The sequence below is a fragment of the Tupaia chinensis genome, unplaced genomic scaffold, assembly GCF_000334495.1.
Source record: "Tupaia chinensis unplaced genomic scaffold, TupChi_1.0 Scaffold000280_1, whole genome shotgun sequence".
Taxonomy (NCBI): domain Eukaryota; kingdom Metazoa; phylum Chordata; class Mammalia; order Scandentia; family Tupaiidae; genus Tupaia; species Tupaia belangeri.
The window spans coordinates 417,447-419,877 of NW_006159763.1; the positions used below are offsets into that span (position 1 = coordinate 417,447).

Below are 2,431 nucleotides of genomic sequence, written 5' to 3' on the forward strand. Positions count from 1 at the left end.
GGAGACGACTGGAAGTGGGCTGCGGACCTGGGCGGGCTGGGCCACCCCAGCCGCGGGCCGTCGATGCCCTTCCCTCGCGTTACTCCCAGGGGGCAAGGGCTTCCGGCCTCACACACTCAGACACACACCAGGAGTGAAAACTTCACAGTCACTTTAATCTGCACATGTTCCAGAGAACTCCGCACCCCGCAGCTCCCTTTTCCCCTCATCCACACTCCCGGGGCCCCAAGGCAGCCCGAGGTGCTCAGGCAGGACACTAAGACGGGCCCAGGGGGGTGGCCCCACTCTGCCCGGGGCCAAGGCAGCGACAGCAGGTGCCTGACCCCGAGGAGCTGACTGTCAGTGGGGGCCGAGGGCCAGCAGCCCCAGGTGGCCCAGAGCCATGGAGGTCGCAGGGAGGAGCCTCTGGCAGCCCCTGGAGTCCTCTGCGGCGCAGGGCTGGGCTCCAGGGGAGTGGGAAGAGGCAGGTCGGAGAGGCTGGCCTGGGCAGACAGCAGCTCCCAGCTCGCCGCGGGGAGCAAGGTCCAGAAGGGCCAGCGACAGTGCCGAGAGCCCGCGGAGGCACTACGGGCGGTACATGGCGAAGGCCAGGAGACTGAGGAGCAAGGTGAAGCCGGCCAGGCCCAGGGTGGCGGTCAGGGGGAAAAAGGGCCGGTACTGGATCTGGCAGTACCAGAGCAGCAGCAGCATCAGGAGCAGCAGCGGCAGCAGCAGGCTGCCTATTTCCAGCCCGGAGGGGCCTGGCTCGGACCCCGGTGGGCAGGGGGGATGGGGGGGACCCGCCCTGGTGGACACATGGCAGTGGAGAACGCAGTTGGGAGGGAGGTGAAGGCTGCCCAGCGTCTGGGAGTCGTCTCCTAGGAGCTGTCCCTGGTAGATGAGCCGCACCTGCTGCTCCCGGCCGGGAAACTGGGTCCTGAGGAGAGAGGGACCTGGGTGAGAGAGCAGGCCTCAGGCAACCCTAGTGCATGTCCCAGAGCAATACCACCCTCCTCTGCCCTCCACGCCCCCCAGACCTGGCCTGGGACAGTGGGCAATGCAAGGGCTCAGTCCCTCAAATGCACAAAGAGGGGGCGGACTAGGATTCTGCGGTGGCCCTCTGCCATGGCTCCCACCCCACTCTTTGGCATTTCGTTCCTGCTGTCCTCCCTGCTTACCTTTTCAAGGAGCCAATGGTGTCGTGGGGCCAGGCCCTGGCCACCTGCTCTGAATCATTGAGGAATTTCAAACGGAGCACGAGGGGCTCCTGTGGGGAGTCCGGGGGTGGTGGTGTGGCTGCGAGCCCTGAGGCTGGCTCTGGCTGTGCGGCGTGGCCTCTGTGTCTCAGGCTGGGGGTCTCTGCTCCTGGCGCCTCCCCTCTGATGCTGTCAGTGGCTGGCCTGGCTTCACTGGGCTGCGCTGGCGTTGGGGTCCCCGATGACTGGGGCAGTGGGTCGGCGCCCTCAGCGGTGTGTGTTGAGACCCAGGCGAGGGCCAGCACCAGGAGGCAGGCAAGCACCGAGAAAAGGATGGTCACCTCATCACCCACCCCTTCAATCAGGGCCATGGCACCCGCCTTGCCCGCCACGCTACGGAGCTGGAGAGGCACAAAGAACCGTGAGGGGGAGCGCCCTGGCAGGGGCAGCCCCACTCCAACAGACTCATCGCACCCTGTGGCACAACCGACTCCCAGTCACCCTGAGCTGGCCTTCTCCTGCCTCTTCCCATCACCAAATCCCAAGTCCTAACTTTCTGTAACCCGAGTTCTAGGCTTCAAACAACTCCCCCAATTCACCCAACCCTATCTCCAGGTACCCATCTTGACCTGAGCAACCCAGGCCCTAAATTTTCTTGGTTTTTTTTGGAGAGGTTTTTGCTATAGGGCGCGTTCGCTCGCCAGACAGACAGAGACAGAGAGACAGAAAGCGAGAAATCACCCCCCAGGGGGGATGGCCATGCCGCAATCCCTTCTCCTCCATTCTCCTCTCAGGATCTTGGGCACGCACGCACATATGCTCGGCGTGAGTTTTAAGCCACCGGATCCGGGACGTGAACCGCGGTGGACTACATGGGAATCCAGCGACACAGCCATTACGCCAACTGCTGGTCCCTCCATCCCCTAAATTTAACCACCACCAAACTTCAGCCCAAAGCTTACCTACTCTGCTGCTGTCCACTTCACCCCGAAGGATCCTACTCCTCCACCCACTTCACCCCAAAACTCACCTACTGGGCTGCTAAAGTTTCTCCAAGGAGGAAATGGCCTCAACGCCCCCTTTCCCCTTCCTGTACCCATGTACCCAAACCCCATCGTGGCACGGGATTGCTTCCAAAGCTTCCCCGCACCAAACGTCAAACTCCGCCCTTTGGCAATCTGGAGCCTCCAAGTGCTGCCACCCACCCCGCTCGGCCCCCACCCCGCGGCGGCCCGCCCCACGCCTCTAGCCAGCCT

At 63.5% G+C, this 2,431-nt stretch overlaps 1 protein-coding gene across 1 annotated transcript in view; it reads right to left on the reverse strand.

Moving 5' to 3' along the window:
• Positions 1-134: 134 nt before the first annotated feature.
• The window catches only part of TMUB1 (transmembrane and ubiquitin like domain containing 1), a 6,654-nt gene continuing 4,357 nt past the window's right edge, over positions 135-2,431 (reverse strand). The window contains exons 2-3 of the mRNA XM_006150226.3: positions 1,158-1,576; positions 135-916 (exon numbers count right to left, since the gene is read on the reverse strand). Of these exons, the coding sequence (XP_006150288.1) occupies positions 565-916; positions 1,158-1,546 (741 nt within the window). The 5' untranslated portion in view covers positions 1,547-1,576 and the 3' untranslated portion in view covers positions 135-564. The remainder of the gene's footprint in view (positions 917-1,157; positions 1,577-2,431) is intronic.